The sequence below is a fragment of the Phaenicophaeus curvirostris genome, chromosome 1 (assembly GCF_032191515.1).
Source record: "Phaenicophaeus curvirostris isolate KB17595 chromosome 1, BPBGC_Pcur_1.0, whole genome shotgun sequence".
Classification (NCBI taxonomy): Eukaryota; Metazoa; Chordata; class Aves; order Cuculiformes; family Cuculidae; genus Phaenicophaeus; species Phaenicophaeus curvirostris.
The window spans coordinates 20863915-20887579 of NC_091392.1; the positions used below are offsets into that span (position 1 = coordinate 20863915).

The 23665-nt window shown below is 37.3% G+C and overlaps 1 protein-coding gene across 4 annotated transcripts in view; it reads left to right on the forward strand.

The window, feature by feature from the left end:
* Positions 1 to 22869, forward strand: part of MOV10L1 (Mov10 like RNA helicase 1) — a 30568-nt gene extending 7699 nt beyond the window's left edge. Inside the window, exons 6-25 of one of the 4 annotated variants that reach the window (XM_069850085.1) lie at positions 846 to 1087; positions 1218 to 1413; positions 3245 to 3445; positions 4138 to 4252; positions 5639 to 5816; positions 6405 to 6475; positions 7051 to 7142; positions 7860 to 7918; positions 8451 to 8563; positions 11950 to 12046; positions 13075 to 13253; positions 13814 to 13960; positions 14616 to 14737; positions 15554 to 15653; positions 16098 to 16262; positions 17772 to 17945; positions 18685 to 18834; positions 20141 to 20248; positions 21806 to 21943; positions 22250 to 22345. In XM_069850085.1, the coding sequence (XP_069706186.1) occupies positions 846 to 1087; positions 1218 to 1413; positions 3245 to 3445; positions 4138 to 4252; positions 5639 to 5816; positions 6405 to 6475; positions 7051 to 7142; positions 7860 to 7918; positions 8451 to 8563; positions 11950 to 12046; positions 13075 to 13253; positions 13814 to 13960; positions 14616 to 14737; positions 15554 to 15653; positions 16098 to 16262; positions 17772 to 17945; positions 18685 to 18834; positions 20141 to 20248; positions 21806 to 21943; positions 22250 to 22345 (2743 nt within the window). Of the gene's footprint in view, positions 1 to 845; positions 1088 to 1217; positions 1414 to 3244; positions 3446 to 4137; positions 4253 to 5638; positions 5817 to 6404; positions 6476 to 7050; positions 7143 to 7859; positions 7919 to 8099; positions 8564 to 11949; positions 12047 to 13032; positions 13318 to 13813; positions 13961 to 14615; positions 14738 to 15553; positions 15654 to 16097; positions 16263 to 17771; positions 17946 to 18684; positions 18835 to 20140; positions 20249 to 21805; positions 21944 to 22249; positions 22346 to 22832 lie in introns of those variants that run through there. The other 3 variants (XM_069850067.1, XM_069850066.1, XM_069850075.1) reach the window with 3 other exon arrangements.
* The last annotated feature ends 796 nt before the right edge of the window (positions 22870 to 23665 follow it).

Sequence of the window (23665 nt, forward strand, 5' to 3'; positions counted from 1 at the left end):
CTTGATAGTCTGTAAACCTGTATTTCTGTATGAAAGCCTATCATATTTGAATCTTGTGATTCATTGTCTTCAAGTAATCCCCAAATACTATGGATTTAAAGAGAATTTCATGTTTAATTTACTTACTTGAGGATAGTCTTTTTACAGAGCATGTCTTGCAGACAGTGCTTTGAGAGTCCCCAATCCCGTTGGGGTTTTTTTTTGGGGTTTTTTTTTTTCAATCCTAATAAAACCCTTCTTGGAATTAGGATTAAAGTAAAGGCTTTTACTTGTAAGCATGTTTAATTTAAATTGCAGATACGTTGTCATCTTTGAAATCTTAGAACAAGAGTACTGTTGCATACTCATGTATAAAAAACAGACCAGACTTTTTTTTTTTCCCTGTTTTAACTTGTATGCTGAAGAATGCCGGTGTATCCTCAAGGGTTTTGGGGTTTGTTTTGGTGGTTTTCTCTGCCCCCCCCCCCCCCCCCCCCCCCCCCGCACACATCTGGGCGTAGAGGCTCAGGTGAAGTCACACCTGGATACTCAGTTTCTTGCTATGTGTTCTTTCCAATGAGTTAGTTACATACTGGTAAATTTTAAGTTACCATAACTTCTTTTTTATACACAGTATTTTTTGCATGCTTTGTATGGTAGTTGATACTACCTACAAATACTAACATTTAACAGACATTCTGGTCCTCATTAGTTAGAAGTTGCAGTGCAGTTTCTTTCTGATAGCAGTTCTGAAATAATGAACTAGCCTGCTACAGACAGTTGTGTTAGGCTTAAGGTAAAATTAAGCTTTTCAAGAACACAAACTGTGGTTTTGATTGTGTAACTATTTATGTAATTGCTTCTAGGAATAAAGGGAGTGAACCACAGTCCTTAATCAGCTGCAGATTAGCTGGATGGGTGAAAGAGAAGCAGTTCAGTTTTCAGATTCCTCAAAAATGTGAGGACAGTCCAGAATCGTATCTGTTATCTTTTCCAATAAATCAAGAAAGGTTCTCAAAACCTGCAGTTAATTCATATAACAACAGTCAAGGAGCAACATCTGAGTCATTGGATAATGTATCCATTTTGAAGAATGGAGTCATTCCAGGTACAGTGAAATGTTAGCATTTGAATGCTGAGTGTTAACTCCTCAGGCCTGCAGGTTTGTTTGAGAAGTCTTGCCTCTGCTAGCCATAGCAGTTGTGGTAACAGAATTTATTATAATCTGTTTTCTGCAGAAGGAATTAGTTCTCAGGATACAAATTTATCAAGGGCAAAAGAAAACTCTTCTTTGGTGAAAGATAAAAATCTACACAATGGAGAACATGAGCAAAGAGAAGATGTGGAACAGTCAATAGCACATTTCAATATTACTGGAGAAATTGTCATACCACCAGGTGGAAAAATATTCATAGTGATGATATGCACAGCTATGTAAGTACTTCTTCCCATTGACCAACATAATGGAAACAAGTCATAAAAAATTGACTTAATACTACCTTTATTCTGGGCACAGTTCTCTCTGGTGTACAATAAAATAAGCAAGCACATATTAGTAAATGATGTGGAGACCTCTGTTAGATCTTGCAAGTACTTAGCCTTTTAGTGCTTGATTCTGATTTTAGCCAAAAGAAAGTGGTAGTAGTAAATGGAGAAACTTCTCTAAAAGAAGGCAGTATGGTGGAGGTAATGTTTACAGCTGGTTATATTCTTTTCAGGAAACCCATTGCTCCATAAGTGCTAGAGCTAATGTAGATTTCCTGGGAACTCTGTGATGTCTGGTATGTTTCCTCCAGTATCAGTACCCTGAGGTCATATAGATTTTGTTACACGCCTGGATTCCAAACCTCCCTGTCCTGTGATATTAAATGCAGATTATCTATATTGAAAAAAAAAAAAAAGACTTTGTTCCTTGAAGGTGAGGTTTATAGAGGAAGTGGTTTGCAGATTTTGGAAAATCAAAACAACAAACATGCTTTGCTATGCAAAATATTCCATGGATTTAGTTAAGAATCAAAAGTGTGAAGTCTTTGAGAATTCAAGTAGGAAGCTCACGCTGGCAAACTTACTTTCATATACTTTTCAGTTACTTCCACCTCTAGCCCTACAAACTTTGTGTGCCACTACCATTGATCCTGATGTTCTCAATTCAAAATCTGGATAGGGAAAACAATGTGAAATGGTTTCATTCATCAAAGTAACACTGCATTAACTTTCAGTCTACTTTTGTTATCACTGTAAGATGTGTAGAAAAAACAATTTATATTTCGCTGTAGATCTGTAAATTCCACAAAGTCTGAGATCATTCTAAAAACACAGAACAACCCACACAATTTCATGGGAGGCTGCAGCATGAAGGTTACATGTGTTTTCTGGCCACTTAAGAGACCATAGAGACTGAAAATTAAGATCACAAACCTGGATAGCTTAGTGTCTGCACAGAGGACATTTCTCAGATCAAAACAGGCTGTAGCTTTAACCGAGCAGGTGGTGTTACTTACCATGAAGAAGTGGTATTTCTGCCAAAGAGAGAGTAAGCCAGAATCCTTCTGGATGCTTTTGTTTCAAGAACATAGTAACAGTGTCAGGATGCATAATTAGTGCTGAGGAGAGAATCTGGCTCCGTTTAATGCTGGGATAATTTCAGTAAAGGTCTTCAGAGGAGATGGAGTGCACTATGGTCTTATGCCTTTAAGTTCCTTAAACTGATCTGAAGAAACTGTTCCCTCCTGTTTTTTCACCTCTGTCCCTCCCCAAGCACCAGTTACACGTATAAAGTGTGTTTTTCAGAAATGAAATAGCTTGACTACTTTCTTGTCTTGATGTGTTTTAAAGGTAGGGTTCAATTCTGAGTAGCTTTAAGCCAGGTGTAGCAAAGCTGTTGCTGCAGACAGTGAAGGGGTGTTTCAGGTTCCTCTGATGGAAATGTTTGGCTAATCTTTTTCAGTAACAGTAATTCCAACATATTCCTTATGACAGAAGAATTCTGTACCTACTATTTTGAGGAGAAGGTTTTGCTCTTTACTGAAGCTTTTGATTAAATTGGGCTTTGGGTTTTGAGCTTTCTTTTTTTTTTTTTTTTTTTTAAAGTTATCTATGATACCTGAATTGAACTTGAGGTGAGCAGTGTGTGAGGTATTACCCTATGTAAGCAGTTCTCATGTGTTACTGAAATGACAACCTAAAATCTGACTTCAAAAATATGTATGTCTGGGGAAACTAGTGTGGACATGGTTTTAAGAATATAACTTCTTCTTACTTGAAGAAATCTTGGATACAGTAAAGAACTCCTGCTGCTTGGTTTTTCTGATTTTACTATTGGACGTTATATTGAAGCCACCGTAACAAATGAAGAAGAATCACTAATAGCACCTATGGAACCGTTTTGTCCAAGAAAGCCTAAAATTGTGCCAGAATCTCAGCCAGGGAAGATAACAACAACAGTAGTTGCCTCTCTGTCCAAAAGGTACTGGTTTTTTTATAGCAAAAATTAACACTTACCTTATACTACTGTATTTGGTGTTGCTCTATCTGTTCTGTAATGTGACAAAAAAAAAAAAATATGTGAAACTAGGAGAGTCCATACGTGTTTATATATGTATGTTTTAAACAAGGTAATTCTGGACATTGCTGGTAGAAGTGGTTGTTTCAGTAATTAACTGCTTGACTTCTTTGTACATTTGTCAAACAGGAGCTCTTTCCAGCATGTGGTGTGGTGATCAACAAGATAAACACTGTTGCATAGGAATCTAAAAGCAATAATTGTGTTATTAAGAAAAAAGCTGCAAAATCAGAAATAGTTTTCTGACAATCAGCTTCTTAACCACCTTTGACATCCATATCTGATGTTTCCCATCTTTCATTTAGAACTTTTCCCTTTGCAAATAAGCTTCTGTTGTACTACAGTACTTGCTTATTTATAAAAATATCCCTGAACTGAAAAAGACGACACATGACACTTTCAAATAATCTGGAACTGGAATGCTTGTTTTTCTTCCTAGTAAAGCAAACCTCTGAACTGTTGCTTTGAAGGAATCATTGGGTCTGTCGTGTGTGTGTTTTGGCTTTATAGCCTTGATGATGTGGCATGGTAGGTATACGAATTTCAGGTATATAATTTGAGAATGCTAAATGATGTGTTGTATGTTTTTGTTTCAGAAATAACAGAAGGCAATTGCCAAGCTTTCTTCCACCTTACGTCATACCAGATGAGTTAAGAAAATGTGTGGAGCAGAAGTTAGACATACTGACCTTTCAGCCTCTCCTAGCAGAGGTATGCAAGCGTAGGTTTATATAAGAAAACACGTTTTATGCAAGTTCAAGCTGGCCTTCATTTAGCAAAAATGTGTAGCCCTTAGTAGCTTGCTTGGTAAACAGTATTACATCATAGACTTTAGCCTGTATCCTGTAACACTGGTGAGTTACAGAATGTCACAGAATCTTAGCTTACAAGACGACAAAAGGATAAATGTGAAAAACTGGAACAGGAGTAGAGGTAAACTGTGGGGCGGGGAAGGAGGGAGATATTGCAGAAGCTGAACAAGGATTTCTCTTCACCTTCTTTTTTTAGGCATTATTGGAAAGGGGTTTTGGGCTGTCAGAACAGCAGTCCAGCAGTTGCTTCGTAGCAAGTGAACACAGGAATTTTTAAGTTATTGCAATAATAGAGGATTCTCTTCTGGTTGTCAAAACAGTTTGGGGGGGCTGTTTGTTTTTTGGGGTATTTTAATGCTCAGATTTCATTATCACACATTCAAATCTTCCTTGCAAGCAGAGCGATTGCAGAGTGTGGTTAAAAAAATCAAGAACAAACCCTACAGCTGAAGTACAACAAGAACATCACAATGATTCCTCTCCAAAGTTTTGTCCTCATTTCTGGTAGAGCATTGCTGCAATTTGCTTTTTTTTTCCCACCTAGCTTTTTAATGATTTGTAAACTGGGGCTAATACTTAGTTCTTCAAAGACAGGAAAGGCTATGTTATTTGCTTCCTAAACAGCTCACATAGAACCTGAGATCACAGCATTAAAGTAACAGGTTAGTGATCCTCTCTCAAAAAGGAAATAAAACTCTCTAGTATTTGAAATAATGTTATACTGAAAGCCTGCTGTCAATTGTAACAGTTTTTAACCACAGCTTATATTCTGTCTTTTACTGATGACTATTTCGAGAAAGCACTACTCATTCGCCTGTTATTTGAGTGAGATGATATTAAATAGAAAGCATTCTGTGCTATCAGAGCTTTGGGCTGTTGGAGAATACCTCTTCAGTCAGATGTATTAAGCCCTGAGGGAGAAAGTACAGTTTCTTTCAGATTGCCCTAAGTTGTATGATCATCAGCTAGGACTGAGACTGACATGACTCTCTCCACCAATCTCTGCCCAGCATATTAGATTTTATGCTTTCTGGAATTGCTGAGCATAGAATTCGGATGTCGAAACTACCACTGTAACAGGGAGAGACTTGGTTAACTCTTTAGCTGACTGGCTGTTGTATCTGAGCTCCAAGGACTCTACTAATTCTGCTTTGACTACTATGTATAGATACGTGTATCTTGGTGCCTTAATTGCAAACCCAGTAGCTGTGCAGTCTCTTGAGAGGTGTCTGAATAACTTTAAGAATAGTGAGTTTCATATAACGTATGCTGTTCTGTTTTTCAGCATCTTAATCTAGGTAATTATAAAGCTCGGTTTTCTACTCTTCTGTGGCTTGAAGATATCCATGCAGAAATGGAGCTAAAAGACTTGAACATGTGTGGGGTTACTTTGAAAAGGAATGGGAACTTGTTAGTGTTGGAGGTGCCAGGTGTGGAAGAGGGCAGACCTCGCCTGGTTGCAGGTAGTAATTAACATGAGAAAAAGCCAAATAGTGTATTGATTAGCATTTTCAGTGCAATACAAACTCCATTGGTTATTCATTTGTTTAAAGAAGTCTTTAATAACTTTATATCTGAATACATTAATTTGGTTTACTGGACCAGCAAGCTATACTGTTAGTGTCTTGGCGTGAGTCTTACAATGCCTGCTGTCTGAAGCAACATTGCAGGTGTCTTTTCTGATGCAGGTTCCAGTATTGTAAGATTTTTCATGTACAAAAAAATGTTGGGGGTTTTAGCAAAAATAAACTGTCCAATGTAATAATAACCTAAAAGACAGCCAGTATGTGAAAAGCAAAAGCTGGCAGAGTGGTTAAAAGGGAATTCAGAATCTCAAGTTGTACAATATGAAAGAAGCAGGAGATGTTATCTGATAGTGTCCATATTAAGTGCCTTTTAAAATTTAATATACAACTGCATATGGCATTTCAGGACAGGTACTCAGGGATACAGCAACTCCTAGTTTAACCATGCAAAAGAGAAAGAAATGCGGGGAGGATTCTGCTATTCCTTATAACAATGTGTTGCTTTTTAACTTTGTCTGCAATTAGGTGACAAGGTGATACTGAAAAGTCAGGTCTACTCTGAGCATATAATAGAGTACGTTGCCTATGTTATTGAGGTAAGCAAGATGTCAAGTCGTCTTGAAATACTATGGCCCATAAGTTTCAAAGGGGAATCTGGCAATTGCATCAGGATAAAATATTTCACAGAAAGGGTCATTGGGCACTGGAACAAGCTGCCCAGGGAGGTGATTGAGTCACCTTCCCTGGAGGTGTTTAAAAGGCCGGTGGATGAGGTGCTGAGGGGCATGGTTTAGTGATTGATGGGAGTGGTTGGACTCGTTGATCCAGTGGGTCCTTTCCAACCTAGTGATTCTATGATTCTATGAATTTGTGGAGTTAAAGACTAGTTTAACCTGACTTTTGGGAAGCTAAACTTTTTATCTACGTTCTGACTCGTGATTTTATTTTTTTATTGTATTTTTGGAGGCTTTGTTTTCCCTATTCTGTAATTTTTACCTGCTCTGAAAGCATTCGTAACGTAATCTAGATATGCAGTATGTTGATGGCAGGTAAGTCTAGGTATTGTTTTTGGAGATGATGAGAGGATTTGATGCTTTGAAGGATACTTTGTTTTTAAAGAATTAAATCTGCATCAGTAAACTGAATAAACTAACTTTTTTATCTACAACAGATATGTAATGAAGATGTTGTTCTTAAACTTAATGAAGACTTTGAGCAGGCTTACAACTCAGAACCCATGGATGTGGAATTTGTTCACTCTAGGTATTTTTATAAGTTTCTAAAAAGCTGCATGCAATGGTTCCTCTAGTAAAGTAACTTTAAATATATATGACTGTCAGGTGGTTGTTTCGGTGTATGCAGGTCAGAAAAGGACGTGATTAAGATCTTTCCAATTTTTCACCTCTTTCCCCCAACACAACTTTGCTGCAACTGTAGTCACTTCCTACAAAGAATTGATGTCTTAAGCTTCACTTTTAATGTGTAAATGATTTCACCAATGCCAGGCAGTGAAATAGTAGGAGAGTGAGATGGCATGTTTTGGTTTGGGGGCTGTTTTTTTTTTTTGATTGTTTATTTGTTTAAGAGAGAAGTATACCAATATGCCTGCAAGAATATGCAAAATAAAAATTGGTGTTACTACCCATCTCTTTTTGCTTTTGTTTTATTCATGGGGAGTTATTAGCTGTATGTAGTTGCTCAGCCTTCTTCATCCTCTGCGCTTTGCAGAGGACTTCCTTGAAAGCCTAAGTCTGGAACACCAGGACATCTCTGTCTCAGTGAAGACCTAGAGAATATATATATCAACGTTATTCATACCAAAGCTGTTGATTGACACTTGTGCAACATATTTCTCAATAGGTGCTTCTCTATATAAAAATCCTACTTTTATAAGCACCAGTTCATAGTAAAAAAAATACCAGATACCTTGTAGGTGTATGCTGTTGTTAATTTAATGTCTGATTTTCATTCTGATAACAGGACTACTAGCAGACGGTGCCAGCTGGCAGTTGAGCAAGCTGCCTACATGAGTGAAAAAGGTAAGCTTCAGTTGACCTAAGATGGCCAGAGACTGGAGTTTTTTTGTGAGGAGACTTGTGTTATATATTGCTCTCACATCAAGGCATACTGGGAACAATGCATTGTAGTTTGGTCTTAGAGTTTTCTGTAATTTTTTTTTTTTTTTCAAAGGAAACAACTCTGAACCTAAAGTAGGTCTCATCAGAATTATTTCATCTGTTGGCCATCATGGGGGAGGGTAATGAAAAACTTTTGTGAAGTTTTTGAACCAATAAGAACTGTAGAAATCATACTGTTATAATAGCAAGTGAAATGACAGTGTTTTGTGTTACCTCAGGATTTATTGAAAAGCACTGATTTCCTGTTTTGTGGTTGGGTAGAACAATCCATGTGAACTTCATATCTTTATCACTTTCATGTAATTTCTAATAAATTAATTTTGGCAAATCAGAGCAAGCTGATCTATTGGCAGTAATGTAATCAGTGAAATGTGCGAAGTATTTGTGTGGCTTTCAAATTTCTCTACTTCCTGTTTCTCCTCTAAATTTGAAGTGTTATTTCCGGAAAGGCTTGTCTTGCAATCACCACAAGTTATCAAGACCCAATATACTACTGCGTGTTGTGTTGTTGATGGACTTGAACAATGTTCCCAGCAGGAAAGTAAGGTATGTATTCTGTAAACATTCCTTAAAATGTTGAATACCATTCAGGCTCGTAACAGGTACCTACTGTGCAGCTGTTCTCAGAAGGGATTTGCGTGTAGCAGTATCAAATAGTCCAAGTTGCATTCTGCTGCTTTCTGATGACAGAAGGGGATATGATAACTGATACTATTAAGCTAACACTTGCATCTCAAATGTGAAGTGTTTATGAAAAAACGTATTATAATTGGAATTGTCAGATTTGCCTTAAACTAGTTTTCATAGCTACTGCTGAGTCCTGTCTCTGTGGCCAGAAGTATTTTTTATGATACAAGGTTATAATCCTGTTCTGAGTACATTTAACCAGGTTTCTTAACTGCTAGTTAAATTAAATGGAGCAAATGTAGAAATCTTTCTTAGAAAGAACTTGAATAGGTTTCTTGGTCTTTTTGCATATTGGAAGCAGTATTGTCACCAACACAAAATAAAGTCAGCTCTGGAAGTGGGGGCAGAGGCAGTGTTTCTTTGTTTTACTCTAGAGGTTCCACAGCTTCTGCATAACCTCTTCTTCGCCAACTTTTTGCTCAAGATATTTTCCTAATTCCCTCTATGAGTTGTCCATCTGCAACTTGTGGATTTAGTCCCTCATGTTTCATGATATGATATTTGACTAGAATGAAGAGGTTTTTGTTTGTTTCGTTGGTGTGTTTTGGTTGTTTTTTTTGTAATGCTGATTTAAACCATCATAGGCTACTAGTCTGCCTCTTTTTCTCCTCATGGCCAAAGTAAAAATCCAAGTGCTCCCAGCCTCTTGAGTTAATAACAGGAACAGGATATTGACTCTTGCACAGTTGTAGTATCCACAGTAGCCCAAGATCCTGAAGCCTGAGGATTACTACTCAGTCAGCAGGTTCTCAACCTGTTTTGGTTCACAGTTATTCAGTCTTTGGTGTGGAACTTACCACTTCTTTGTACTGAGTTTCATGAGTCTTCTTTTGGCTGTGTTGCCAGGTTTCTCATGGTCCCTCTAAACTGAAGATGCATCATCAGGCATTTGAGGTGTGACTTAAGATTTTGTGTTGAAAGCATAATATAGTCTCATCCTAGTCATTGATGAAGATATTGAATAGTATTTATCCAAACAACCACCCTGGGGTTCTTAGCTTTTGACCACCTTCCAGCTGAATATCAAACTATTGATTAATATTCTTTGAGCCTAGTTGTTCAGTCAACTCATCTAACTGTCTGATCTAGTTAATATGTTCTCAGGCTACAAGTAAGAATGATGTAGTAAGTAGACCACTTTAAAAGCCTTGCTGAAATCAAGGAGTATTCCAACAAATGCTCTCTTTTGTCCATGTAACAGTCTGTCTTAGTCATTCTAGAGGAAAATTAGGTTACTTGTGAAAGATCTGCCCCTTGGTTTAGCCATGTTCACTATTCCTGGTCACCTTGTTTTCCAGTCACGGAGGATATGGAATCCGGAAGGGTGTGCTTTGTGGTATTCTGATGGATTGGAGTGATGCTGATGAGCATTCATTCCCCAGATAGTCCTTTTCTTAATTGGAGCAATATTAGCTTTTTCCTGCTGTCGGAGATATTCCGTGTTGTGTCATAATTATTTTTTATTGTAGATAGTGAGTAGCAGCATCCACAATAGCATCAGCATAGTGAATCATATCTACCCTATTCAGTGTCTCTAAGCAGTTTGTAGCATGGTCCTCCCGTTTTGTTACTTTTCCCTTTCCCCTCCAATAACGTTACTTTGCACAGGAGTCTGGAGACCTGTACATGAGGCAAAAAGGGCACAAAGTTCTGTCTGATACTATTCATCAATGAATTGTCTTCTGTCATCAGTCTATGAGCCTCCATGATCCTTGAACTGTCTTCAACCCCAACGGTTGAGAAATCTCTTCTTACTACTCTGTTCTTGCCCCCTTTTAGCTTCAGCTGTACTATAACCTTCCTGGTTTTGTCCAATTGTCCAAGCAGTAGTTTTGTATTTTGCCTGTCTTTGTTTTTGCTTGTAATGAGCTGTTTATGAATTCATGAAGATGCTACAAGCTAAGCTAAGCAAGCCTTCTGTTGAAACAGTGATTTGTTTATGCTCTCTCAATAAGCAACTTTTAGCTTTCCCAGGCACCTTCTTCCTCAGATGGTAGCTTCACAGAGGACCTTGCCTGGTGATTTCTTATAGAAACTGAGGTTTGCTCTAGAAGGGCCAACACTCTTACTCTGCTGCTTTGCCTTCTTAGACTTCCTCTAGTCTCACAATCTCTGCAACAAAAGCTGGCTTATGAACACATGCTTTTACCTGCATATGAGCAGCAAGTCTAGTAGAGTGTACTTTCTTATCAGTAAGTCAGCCAGTTATGTTAGGAAGCCATCACCAGCAGAGTCTAGAAATTTTAGATGTTTCTTGGGTGAATTGAAACAGGTATGTGAATGGTTTAAATCTCCAGGAAGCTGCATAACCTGTCATCAGGACACTGATGACAGTTATTTGTCAGAAGTCTCATCCATGTTGTCTGTCCTTCTGGCGGGGTTTGTTACAGACCACCAGACAATATTGCTACTATTCCATCCTCCTGTGGTAACAACTCAAACAGGTCTCTAGTTTTGCAATTAATAATGTGCAGTCGAGGAGCTCCTGCACATGAACCCAGAGCCACAGTGGTGAGAGCAGCGCAGCTAGTTATTGTTCTGAAGATGCTTCTACTGAGGCCTTTCTGCCTCATGAGTGGGATAGTGGAGGACATCACCTGGACCCATCATGCTTGCCCAGAACCTATATGATCCCCTCCTTGATCTGTTCAAGGTGTCACTAGTACCCACACGGCTAAGCAGCAAAAGGGATTGTCAGAAGGATTAGATGAGTCTTGCAGTCTTTCCATGACATCATGGCTCTGGGGAAGCGACAAACATCTCTGGATGATAACTTTGTCCTTTACCAGAAGCAGTAATCAACCTCTTACAGTCATCACTTCACTGGATTAGTAACAGTATTATAAAGGTGATTGAGGCATGTGGTCCAGAACCTTGCATGCATCACATTCCCTACAAGCAGGCTTTTTTTTCCCATGCTGCAGTCTGAAAAAGGTATCATCTTGCTTAGCAGTGTGGAATGTGAATGTTAGCTTTTCAAAATCCTCATCTGAGCTGGCAAAGTATTCATGAAATGAATGTTTAATGTTAACATAAGACAAACTTTTATAATCAATTAAATTTACAGTGAGAATTCCTAGCACCACCTTCTACTACTCTTTGTCTTCACAGTACACATTCTGTCTAATGGGATAGTGCCATTTAATGGGAAATATTAAAAGCTAGCAACTTAAAAAGTGTTAATTAAGTTAGTTGCCTGTCATTTAAATGTTATAAATGTATTTTTCCTCACTTTCTCTTTCCAGGTAAAAAAGCTGCAGGACAAGCAGGCAGAGTGTGTGTCATCACGGGAGGAGGACATAGCAGATGTGATGAGAGTAGCTGAGCTAACAAGCCAACTTGGTAAACTTTAATACTTTGTGTGCAAGTATAGACGGTTCATGATTGCATTAACTTCAGTAAGCCAGGGCTGAGTTAGGGTACCTGTCCTTGTGCCCTGTCTTTTGAAGACAAATTCTCAAACAATGCTGTTAGGAAGTTTCATTGGAGTCTTTCTGCAGATCGCTTAATCATCTCCAGTTCACAGAATTATAGAATGATTCTAGGTTGGAAGTGAACCTAATGATCTTTTAGATCCAACCCCCACTTCCACTAGATCAGGTTGCTCAAAGTCTCATCCAACCTGGCCTTGAACTCTTACAGGGTTCAAAGTGATATATTTTGTACTCAATAGATTATTATTTCCTGGTCATTTTCTCAAATATTTTGGTGATTTTCAAAGTTTCCAATTTGTTACTGGAATGCTGTGTTTCATCCTTGGGGTATAGCTACTTTGGCAAAGATGCTAAAGCTTTAGAAAAGTCTTCAGAAAGTCAAGATCGTTCCTCTGCTTTTCTGGAAAGCATGACTTTGGCAATTAAGTATACTGAAATTTAAACAGAAGGATTTTACTACTTTGTAGCAATAGGATGCCTAAAACAATAGGGAATGTATTACCTAGAGTGCACTTCATCCCAGGGGTAGTAAGATACTACCATGGAAAGCTAAGGCTAGGCTAATTGAAAAAGGTTTAAGAAAAAAATGCCAATAGTTCTGACTTAATACTGGTTGTCGAGTATTGGTAGTATCCCCAGAGTACCAGTTATTGAGCGGTACTGAAATTTTGCTGTTCTAGGACAAAAGGGTGAGCATGATGCGAAAATTACTAAATAGAGTTTTTACAGTTTGATTTGTGTAATCATAGTCACTTTCTGAAATATTAGTGGCTTATTTTCTACATGCTATTCTATGAAATCAGACTTTCTTAGGTGTTCATAAGTTCTTCCCAAAAAAGGAAAATGAAACTTTTTTCAAAACAATGTGAACTGGAATTGTTTTATTCTTTAAAAATAGTTATGTGGAATTATAATATATGCTTCTCTTGATTATAGCTGTTGAATCTGTGATACCTAAACAGAGAGCTGGTGAATTTTTCAATCCTATGCTGAATGAGCAACAGAAACTAGCAGTGAAAAGAATACTCAGCGGCGAATGTCGTCCAACACCTTATATTCTCTTTGGACCACCAGGAACTGGAAAAACATTAACAGTAATTGAAGCTATTTTACAGGTAATGGTGGATGACAAATCAATCGTCTCTATCTTATCATTGTTGGAACACTTACAGGAATTCTGTAAATGTTGTCGTTTTCCCCCCCTCCCAAGGAGTCTTCAAAATACTCTTTCATCATTTTTCTGTAGCTCCATGAAAGAGGGAAGGTCTTGATAGGAATTTAACAAATTCTGTTAGGTTTATTTTCAAATCTTCTTGTCTTTGACTTTAAAGCTTTAGTGAATAGTATCTAACTTGTGACTCTAGTAGTGCATAATATACTCATGAAGCAAAGGTATACATCAGTATTATATATTATATTATTATATACTGATTTATACATTAATATTATATATTAATACCATTAATAAATTTTGCTGCTGATACACTCAGTTTGAGAGTACTTAGTACTTAGTCATTACTGTCAAGGTCAGTGCTCTTGAACTGTGAAATGATGGATGAATGAATATAACGTGTGTGCGAAACTGCTCTGAATTCTGTATTCAGTGAAATCAAATGAGCGACTATTGTTACTTCTCTAAATAACCTTTCTTTAATGTCCATCTTCTTTAATGTAGATACACTATACTCTACCAGATAGTCGAATTTTGGTTTGTGCCCCATCAAATGCTGCAACAGATATGATTTGCTTGCGGCTGCATCAAAGCCATCTGTTAAAACCGGGAGCTATGGTCCGAGTTAATGCTACCTTCAGGTCAGCAGAGGTAAATATTAAAAATATCTGTTAGTTAATATTTCCAATTTAATATTTTTATATGAATATTGATTTCATAATGTGTCAGTGGTTATTAGGTTGGTTATGCTTGTTCAGGATCCAAAGTACAAACACATTACTTCAACTTTTCCAGAAGATTAACTGCAAAATGTTGATCATAGTCCTTAATTTGATTGTATGACTGCAGAGTCTTAACGTCTTTCCTGCAGTGCTTCACTCCACAGCTAGCAGATATGTATTGGTGGGATTTTTAATGTGGTAAGATGCTTTGACTTAAAAAGCAAGTCAAGCCTTTGTCTCCAAGTTAAGACTACTTGCACAGAAAAGTAAGCAAGTAGAATTGTCTTCTTTATATAGTACACACATAATGTGTGTGCACTTTATATATATTATGTAATATATGTATATGAAACATCCTTATGCTCAATTTTCATCATAACAGTAAAGGGAGCGCAGCTGTCTTGCATATGTACTGCTTTGTTTAGGCAAATTAATGAAGAATTGGTTTAGATTTAGGCTCATTCATGCACTGAAATGTTTTGCTCAGCTTATAAAATAGTTTTCAATGGGCTTTTTAATTTAAATTAAAACCTTTAATTTTAGAGCGACATTTTGTTTGACAAAAAAACTTTTTGTTTCTGCAGCATATTGATGACATGGTGAAACCTTACTGCAGAGATGGTGAAGATATTCAGAAAGCATTGTGGTTCAGGATAATAATTACCACATGCAGCAGTGCAGGAATGTTTTATCGACCAGAAGTACGGTACAGTACTATAGATAGATAGGAATATCTCTGAGATGGCTGCATGGTACAAAACCCAGAGCCTTTAGATACCTTCTGTACTGTAACTTGAGCTGTTTCAATACAGTTTGTTGCATGTGCCTCTATTTTTAAATTGTCTTCCCAGCAAACCACTTGGTTTTAGTAAAGTTTCAACAGAAGCCCTCTCCATGGTAAATTTAAGAGTTATTTTGAATAATGTTAAAAATATTTGACACAATAACATCACCTCCACTGCCGGTGGGAGTCTTGGAAATTATATTGTTGTTAGCAGTCATTCTGGCTCAAAAAGAAGTGTTGTGTTTGGTTTTGATGTCACCTTTACAAACTAACCACCCACCATGTCGAGTGCTGTTAAGTAAAGATTACTCTGATTTAGATTTTAACTTTGTAAAAGGACACTCTGAAGCCTAATTGGATGGAGTTGTTTGGTAGAAACGGGGCCTAGGGATTCCTTACTATGCCAGGTTCATTGTTCTAATTAAGTAACTGAAGGAGATTGAGAACAAGCAAAGCTTTTCTAAGTATCTTAACCTTGTTACAAACAATGCTTTAATTAAGATAAGACGTGCTTGTGTATGTCAGAATACATAAGCAAAATCAAAGATAACAAATTCAAGTCACTGGGTTGTTTTTTCTGTATTCTGTGTTGAAAATATCTTTCTTTGCTCTTTGTGTGTGCAGTTGCCTGGTACACTTGACAGGGAAGTTAACAGAATTGCTGAGGTCAACCGCAAGGTGGCGGAATGAACTCATCTGAAAACAACCCTATTTTGGGTTCATGTTATTTAATTCTAGGCTTGGACACTTCACTCATGTGATTCTGGATGAGGCAGGGCAAGCAAGTGAACCAGAGAGCCTGATTCCTATTGGATTGATTTCAGAAGCTAATGGACAGGTAGTTTTCTTAGCATCATTTACCGAAAGGAAAAAAAAATTCCTTTACTGTTTTTGTTGTTGTGAATGATGTAAAATGCAAGCAGCCATTTCCTGGAAATGAGTATGGAATTCTGAGTACTTGTAATAAATATAATTCATACACAATATCAGCTTCTCACAATTAAATTAGTTGTTTTACATCCAAAGCAAATCTACGTTAGTAGGACAGGATTCATTGTATTGAAGATGTCAAAATAAAAACATGCTTTCTAAGTTTAAGACAACAATATACTTCTGTCCTGGGCCTAACTCTTTTTCACAGATTAGATGTTTGGAGGAAAGCAGAATGCTTGAAAGCTGAATTGACCTTTGAATTCTGAAACTTGTATGTTGTTATTGAAATTATATTTTTTGATAAATGTTTTAATACAAGATGGATTTATTTCTTTAATTGCATATACAGATAATTCTTGTTGGAGATCCAAAGCAGTTAGGGCCAGTAATAAAATCTAAAATTGCAGTAGCTTTTGGATTAAGTGTGTCCTTGCTAGAAAGACTGACATCAAGAGAGATGTATCTGAGAGATGAGGATGCTTTTGGTACCTGTGGAGCATATAATCCTTTGTTGGTAAGTAAAACTGCAGTAATAACTATTTTTTTTTCATCTAAATCAAAAAAAAAAGGGAAACTGTGATTCCTACTGTTTCCTTATTACCTTTTTGTTCCCTGATGTTCAGTGATAAGTCTAGCTTAGCATTAGTACTCTAGGAAAGCTTGATTATGTTCAACATAGACTCTCAATAGCAATGGTGCTGAGCCCTACAGTATGTTAAAACCTTTGTTTGAAGGGGTTCTGTATTCTTAAGCAGAGTAAGTAAAAAATGGCGCAGAAAGCGGAATTCTGAGTAGTGGCATAGAATTGCCTTCCATCTCTGCTAACCATAAATTCATAAATTAATTTTCCATAAATGAACAAGTACAACTCTACTTTTAACATAAAAAGGCAAATAAAGTTTCCTCTTCAGTTACAGCTGTAATCTTGCAAACATCATATTTCGGGAAGGGAAGAAAGAAACTGTTCCTGTTTATCGCCCTTTCCTCTGAAGGATAGCTCACCAAAACTCTTGCATTGTGAAATACCTAAAGTCTGTGTCAAAAGGCAGCTGAGGTAGCATAGTGTATAAATGAGCACAGATGTTTTAGCTGCTTTAAATTGTTTGTGTCTGAAATACAGGGCCAAAATTAAACTTACTAAGATGCCTCCGTTCTCATGGTAATATACTGTGAAGAATTAAATTGAGTCAAATACGACTAGATGACCATGTAAGGAGAGGAGGGAGGAAGGCTGATGGCAGATTTATGGAGGAAAGCCGGGGTGTTTGATTATAGGCTTTAGATTGCATTCAACCTGCAGAAAAACTTGTCGTGCTTCCGTGTTACAGTGAACTTGCATTGTATAAGGAACACAACAATGATCAGGGATTGGTGCAGTGAGAGAGAAGGAAGGGAGAAACCTTTAAGAATTCTATTGGACTTGAGTAACATATGTTAGTCTTTTTACAGGTCATTTGGGGTTTTTTGAGGTTTTCGGTTGGTTGGGGTTTTTTTGGCGGGGGGGTGGGGCGTGATTGAGCTGGTTATTACTGGAATGTTTCTTTAAGGCTGTTCTTTCATTTAAAAAAATACATTTCTGTTTTTTAAGGCCAAGTCCTATCACCTGTTCTGATTCCCTCTTTCTGCCTGTCGAGACTCCCTCAAAAAAAACAGGTTAAATCCATGGAAACCCCATGACAAGTATCCATCTTACCTTAAAAAAAAAAAAAGAGAATATGCCTATAGATCAAATGTTTTAAGAAGCTGGAGAATGACCAATTGATCTGTCATGTGCATTCTGTTCTTTTTTTCTTTTTTCCTTCGGAGAGGGAAGAGATGGTCCTTAAAAAAATGGTTTTAGTATTTACTTATAGAAGATCACACTTGCAGTTTTTGCCTTTACTGCGTTTTTTCAATTCTTCAGTAACTTTGGTAAAGCTAAATGCTGGAGAATGGTAGGATAGTATCTACTTGAGAGCGGTATAGTGAAGTCTAATGAATAATTACCTGTTTCAGTTATGGATTTTGGTTTTTGTCTTTGCAGATCACAAAACTCGTAAAAAACTACAGGTCACATTCTGCATTGCTTGCCTTGCCATCCAAATTATTTTATCATAAGGAGCTAGAAGTTTGTGCAGACCCTTCAGTAGTAACTTCTTTGTTGCATTGGAGGAAATTGCCCAGGAAGGGGTTTCCATTAATTTTTCATGGAGTAAGGGTATGTAAAATATTGATGTAGTGAAAGTATGAATGAGGAGACCTTGATAGAAGTTTGCTGATGTTGTAAATGAGTTTTCTTTAGAGTGAACTCTAGAAGAGATATGAAAAAAGAATAAACTCTCTTTTGCAAGTAGTATGACTTCTTGACCATGTGGTTTTAGAAAAATATACTGAAGTTAAATGTTTGCTAAGAACTTAAGCAGCTGTGTATCGTGGAGACACTTTGATAGTCAGCTGCCTTTAGATTGTAGTAAACTCTCATCTAAAGTGTTAGAATGACTACAGGCCTCTAAAAGTAGAGGATTATTGAGGCTTAAGTAAGTGGGGTAGGGGGTGGGAAACAGTCCTTTGGAAAGCTTTTCTTTAGTCTTCAAAGAAGTTAGTAGAGAGTGATGATATCCACTGCTTAGAGAGGTTTGGTTTTGAACTCTTCTGGCTTGCACAAAAGCAAGATACTAACTTACTAACACACGTTATTCTGGGTTGAGATTTAACTCCTTCGCACAGTTAAAGTACTGTTGCCATAGAAATTCTCCAGCTTGAAAAAAAAAGCAGTATAAAATGTTAGGTAATGCTTGTTTATTGGAAAGGGTGTATAATGAAGAAGAAAACTTGTATATAGCATTGCATCACTTCATTCTTAGACACCCTAAATGCAAAACAAAAACCTATTAATAAAAATACAAGTCAGTTCTGTACCTGATCTTCACCTTCTCCTTTCCTTTTCCTTAATACAGGGCAGTGAAACACGTGAAAGTAGCAGTCCTTCGTGGTTTAACCCAACTGAAGCAGTTCAAGTAATGCAGTACTGTTGCCATCTTGCTAAAAATGAAAGCGCTGTAGTGTCAGTGACTGATATTGGAGTGATTACACCATATCGTAAACAGGTATAATTGATGCCTAAGAACTTTCAGCTTGCTTTATTCATCTTGTGATTTTCACATTGTGACTGTGGTTTGTTAAAGCAGGGAGGAATGTTTCTAGGGGGTCAAGGTATTGAGAGGAGTGCTGTGGAGAAGGGCTTGGGGGATACTGGTGGGTGAAAATTGAGGGAGGGGATTCTGCCCCTCTTCTTCGCTCTGGTGAAACCCCACCTGGAGTACTGTGTCCAGCTCTGGAGCCCACTGCAGAAGAAAGAATGGACCTGTTGGAGTGAGTGCAAAGAGGAGGGCCACAAAGATGATCAGATGGATGGAGCACCCCTTCTGTGAAGAAAGGGTGAGAGAGTTGGGGTTGTTCAGCCAGGAGAAGAGAAAGCTTCAGAGAGACCTTACTGCTGCCTTTCAGTACTTAAAGGATGCCTATAAGAAAGGTGGGGATAAAAAGATGGGGCTTTAAACTAAATGAGGGCAGATTTGGACTACGTAAAAAGAAAGCATTTCAGCTGTGAGGATGATGATGCACCGGAACAGGTTGCCCAGAGAGGTGGTAGGTACCACATCCTTGGGTCACATTCAAGGGTTAGATTGAATGGGGCTCTGAGCAACCTGATCTTGTTGAAGATGTCCCTGCTCATGGCCAGGAGGTTGGATGAGATGTCCTTTAAGGTCCCTTCCAACCCAAACCATTCTGTGATTCTGAAACTTTGCTGGTGCGTCGTATTACACAGTGTATTATTATCATTAGTGATGCTTCCATTTAAATCTAAACATTAGGACAGTAGTAATGCTATTCTACTTTCTTCATTTTTTAAAAAAACGAGAAATTATTAAGGAGAGATCTGTTTGCAGTTTTGGAGACAGAAGCAGATTTTTCCATTGTTGGAAGTAAAGAGTGCAAGTCAGGAATTTCACTTCTGTTTTTCACTCTGCATGATGCAGCTGAAAAGCAAAGGTGGAATCTGCTGCTTACCCTGCCATGTGTGATAAGCATGGATTTGGATATAAGGCACTTTGGAAGAAGAGGACTGTGGATCAAAGTTGTTCTCATTAAAATCTGGATTACCAAAAATCTCTTGATTTCTGTTTAAATGATGGTAGCAAGTACTTCACCTTCTATGTGTAATAAATGTGATACTTGTCAAGAGAAGTTACCATTTATTTTAAAACCTTCCTAGTGGATGATGGCTAAGCTTTGTGTAGGCATTCCCTTTGACACATTACATCACATGCTGGTATATGTAATATGTTTTCAGTTTTGAGGTAATCCACTCTCAAATGTAAAACTAAATTCCTTCAAACACTTTATTTGTAGGTGGAAAAAATTAGATTTCTTCTGACAAGTATTGATTTGGCAGACATTAAAGTTGGCACAGTAGAAGAATTTCAAGGGCAGGAGTACATGGTTATCATCTTATCAACGGTATGTGTATTTGTTGTGGTCCTGCGAAGAACTTTTCGTCTGAGTCTTTGTTTCCTTTTTTATGTTGGGCTTTTAAAAATTTTAAAGCTGTATTTCTGTTAGTCTGTCACAATATTTGAAAACAGTGCTTATTTTTAAGTGCATGGAAACAGTACACCGTCTGTGGTTTTTGAGGTGAACGTTAAACCTTTGTAGGTACTCATGTTGCATTTATTTTAGATTTCCCTGCACATAATGTACCTTTTATTTAAGTGTGCATGGAGAGAATGGAAACTGAATGCATTATAAATATTAAAGACACAATGGTGTAAGTCACAGTATTGAAAAGTAATTGCTATTTGACTTATAAGAGCTGATGTAGGTTCTTAACATTGTTTTTCACCTTCAACTTGAGAATTGTTACTTAACGACATAGAGCTGATGACTTCCCAGACACCAGTGCTGACTGTGCCTAGAAGCTGAATACCCTTCATGAGAATTTGTTTTGCATTAGTAGGAGAGAACTTAATAGTCTTTTGTGATCATCTTGGTGGTGCACTTTAAGCGCTGTGCTATCTGTTTTAACAGGGATGTTGGTAAAGGTCTTTTCTATGTGCTGGCTGAATCTGAAGTGTTCAAATGCCTTGAAGGAAGGGTCTGGGAAAGAAAATCACACTGTTTCTACTTCAGCAATGCACTAGTCACAGGCAGTGACAGTACATCACCTTGATTCAGAGTTGGGTTTGGTTGACTGGTCCATGTAAATGTGAAGGTATAGGGGCATAAGCTGCATCACTAGAAAATTTTAGATAACCATGAAAATGCTGAGGTATTTGTTTTCACTCTTTGTAATAAATGGGTCTTTCAGAGAAACGATGGCAAAAGGGAGTAAACATGGGAAGATGGAAGTGTTTGGGAAGGTGATGTCCGTGGATTTGTATTGAGCTGAACCCTTGAGTCTGACAAAGGGGGAAAATGAGATTTGTGTCACAGTACTGGGAGGGAGTTGCTGTCCTATTTATAAGAACTCTATCTAGTTCATGAAAATTTTCTTTTCTCACAGATGGGTTCAAATACAGATGAAATAGAGGTGATAATTTAATGGGCAGTAGTTATAGCACACTAGTTGCTTTGGCTGTTTTATCTAAGCTAAGTCAAAGCACCCTCAGACTACGGAAGATGGCTTGCAGTGAGACACACTATGAATTGTCATTCAGTTGTAGGAATTAGAATACTAGCAGCACTAGCATTTCTTCTACTGAAAAGATAAAATCTCTGGGTTTTAGGAAGCAGTTCTAGTGTCTTGTGTTCTGTATAGTCCTGATGCTAAAATTGGTACACCATTCTCTTGAAATTGCCAAAGCTGCATTTGCAGCCTGTTGGAAAATAGATCTTCTGTGGGAAAGCCAATGGTGGAAAATAGGTAGCTGAAATTTGTATTATGAAGCAAACTTGTGCATGGCTGACACTAAGCCACGGATTGCTGCAGTAAGTAGATAGTATGTTAAAGCTACACTGTGGGTAGGTAAGTCACTTTCTTATTATTCTATTTCTAAAATTATCCATCATTAATTTTAGGTGCGATCTTATGAAAGCCTACTTGATGATGACAGATACTGTTTGGGCTTTGTCTCTGACCCAAAGAGATTTAACGTAGCAATCACTAGAGCAAAAGCTTTGCTGATTGTCGTGGGAAATCCTCATGTTCTTGTGAGAGTAAGTTTTTGGTTTATATCTTTGAATAAGGGTTAGGGTATCTAATAAGACATTATGTCTGATTTTCCAGATAAGGAAAGTGGTATTTCAGAAATAGTGTGAATAGAAAGTTTAGTCTCCCCACATTGACATGCAACAAATGTAACTTGCAGAAGCTATAGATATTTTCTGTGTTACACCATGCTTGCACCGCTTTTTCTGGAAAAGGTCCGAATTAAATCTGCACTCATGTGCCATGTTATTTTGTTTGAAAATTCATTTCACAGAACGGCATGACTTAAATTAAATGTTAATCTTCTCTTGTAGGATCCCTGTTTTTGTGCACTGTTACAATACAGTTTAATTAATAAAGCTTATGTGGGCTGTGACCTGCCTTCAGAGCTGGAATGCCTGCAGAAGTGAGTGTCTGGTTTTCATTTTAAGCTTGATAGATATGGACTGGTTTACAATATTGGTAAAGCTAGTATCATTTGAAAGACTGATAAATACAACAACCTATGACATCATAGTAGGATTTTATTTCACATTATTAAGTACTATAAACTTAATAACGTGTAATGTAACCGTATTTTCTCACACCCTATAACAAAATTCTAAGCATGAGTAAGAGCTGTTGCTCACTTTGGCATTTTACATAACCCTAAATGGTGCATTGCATATTTGATGACTACAAAGATTCAGAGGGGGAGGAGTGCGGGAGAAATGGTTAAGATGACTTTACTGTAATTAAAGAAACTTACTTGAAGATTGGCTTAAATATGTCCTTTCCAGTAACATGTGATATGTTGCTAAATGGGTATTATCTACTAAATGAAACGTTTATTAATATCAAAATTATTAGTCGTGGAATGATAAGCAAAAATTTTATCTTATTCTCTTTAACTGGCAGGCATGACTAGTTTTTCAGAGTTCAAGATGCATTCAGACCTCATCTCCTTTGAAACAAATAATACTTAACAGAAGTTCGGTCTCGAGCAAATCCAGCACCTTTTGTACTTGGAGAAAGGCATGTGTCCTGAAATAGTTGGATGTTTTCAATACTTTTATTTTAAGAAGTTAAAAAGTTGAAATTTTACTATAAAAGAGCAGTGGCAGCTTATTTGTTTTTCTCTTTAAAATGTGTATGACTTCGACTTTGCATATTACAGTATGCCTCAGTCCTCCGGGCTTCAGAAGAAAAATGTCAATTAACTCATTAAGTTAATGTTTTGTTTTTCTGTAATTTTTTTCTTCTTCTTAATTTATTTTTTTATTGTGCCTTCTAAAACTGGCATGTCCCTAGAACATGTTTGTGTTTTGTAATTTTCTTATGGTAGTGTCACAGCAATATATCCACAGTGTGAACTGAAAAGATACATTAATGTGTCTGCTTGTCTGATGTTGAGTATCTTAATCAAGCATGCTTAAAAATCATATTTCCAGTTTTTAATGCCTCTGTTTATACACCTGAGATCACATGGTATTTTCTCAGTTTTCTACTGCTGCTTGTTGTGGTGTCAGAATAGTGCCTCAAATGGTGGGTTAAAAAAGAAAAAATTAAAGCAGTGCTTTTTCTTTTTCTACAAGTACAATATAGAATGAGGTATCTTGTTTTATTCTGACAACATTAAGAATAACTGAAGGGCTAACAGTATTGCTGCTATCATCTTCACTGGATGCTGTGCTGTCCCTTTAAACAAGTTATTTTTCGTGTACTCTTCTTGGTGGTTAAGTCTTGCCACA